Genomic DNA, 1,032 nt, shown 5'->3' on the forward strand with positions numbered 1-1,032 from the left:
CTTCCAAGCATCTCCTTCTGGGGTAAGACAATTTTCGCCTTGATTAAAACTTTCGGGAAGATTGCTGGAAGTGAGGCGAAAGCGGAGTTCCCCGACAAGAAGAGGTGCGCCTGGAAGGCTGATGATAGTAGAGGAATCCGGACGAGCGTGGAGGGAAAGGTAAACAATGGTCTCCCTGGGCCCCGAATCTGCGATACCACGTAAGCCATTCATTGAGCTTATGCCGAAAGCTGAGAGACGGTTTGGAAATGCCAGAGAGATCGACCCAATCGGTAGGCGATGGTCTCCGCTGATCCAAGGTGGATATCGGTGCTCTCTTGGTGTATCCAAGTTCTCTTCCCTTGCGACGCGGTTCCGCCTGTAACGGCCAACAATGTTTTAGCTTTCCGAAGGTGCTGAAATGCGAAAAGAGTACTTACCGATCTAGTTCCAGACTTTTCGTCGTCCGTACGACTTGAACTCGCACTGGCATGAGAGTATGGTCGCAGCCCCGTTACCAGCCGTTGCCGGAATTCAGTTCGCATGCATTTCAACATCTGAAACTCGAGGTGATTGGCGCGTCTTAACGCGTTTGACAGAAACGCCGCCATTATGGACAAGATAGTCAGAAGCCGAGCTCCTGAAGCTGAAGCCTCAAGCTTGCCTGAAGGCCTATGTGCGTCGTCTTCTCTGCCAGTGAACGTTTAGTGGGCAAACTTCGCACGGTTACAAGCACTCTTACATACAACTAACATAGAATCCCCACAATAGGGACGTTCAGAGTCCTTGCTTTCGACGTGCTTTCGACTTGATTTCGATTTGCTTTCAAACTTGATTTCGGACACGGCAGCTCCCGAAAGCGCCATTCAACTCTGATCGTGAACTCGAAAGCAAGGCGAAAGCAGGCGAAAGCAAGCCAAAGCGAAATGCCAAGCTCGTCGGAGTCTGAATTTAATTATGACGTGTACAGAGGTGTACCACATCATCCATTCCGATATGCCTACGTGTACAGAGAGACAACAAGCAGAAAACATAAAATAAATGGCTATACTA

The 1,032-nt window shown here is 49.4% G+C and overlaps 1 protein-coding gene across 1 annotated transcript; it reads right to left on the bottom strand.

Moving 5' to 3' along the window:
- Nucleotides 1-218: 218 nt before the first annotated feature.
- On the bottom strand, nucleotides 219-590 carry LACBIDRAFT_336136 (uncharacterized protein; the record flags this gene model as incomplete). The annotated part of the gene is made up of 2 exons (XM_001891061.1): nucleotides 219-395; nucleotides 420-590. The coding sequence occupies 2 exons, from the start codon at nucleotides 588-590 to the stop codon at nucleotides 219-221; spliced, it is 348 nt and encodes a 115-aa protein (XP_001891096.1).
- Nucleotides 591-1,032: the final 442 nt, after the last annotated feature.

The sequence above is a fragment of the Laccaria bicolor genome, genomic scaffold (genome assembly GCF_000143565.1).
Source record: "Laccaria bicolor S238N-H82 LACBIscaffold_322 genomic scaffold, whole genome shotgun sequence".
Classification (NCBI taxonomy): domain Eukaryota; kingdom Fungi; phylum Basidiomycota; class Agaricomycetes; order Agaricales; family Hydnangiaceae; genus Laccaria; species Laccaria bicolor.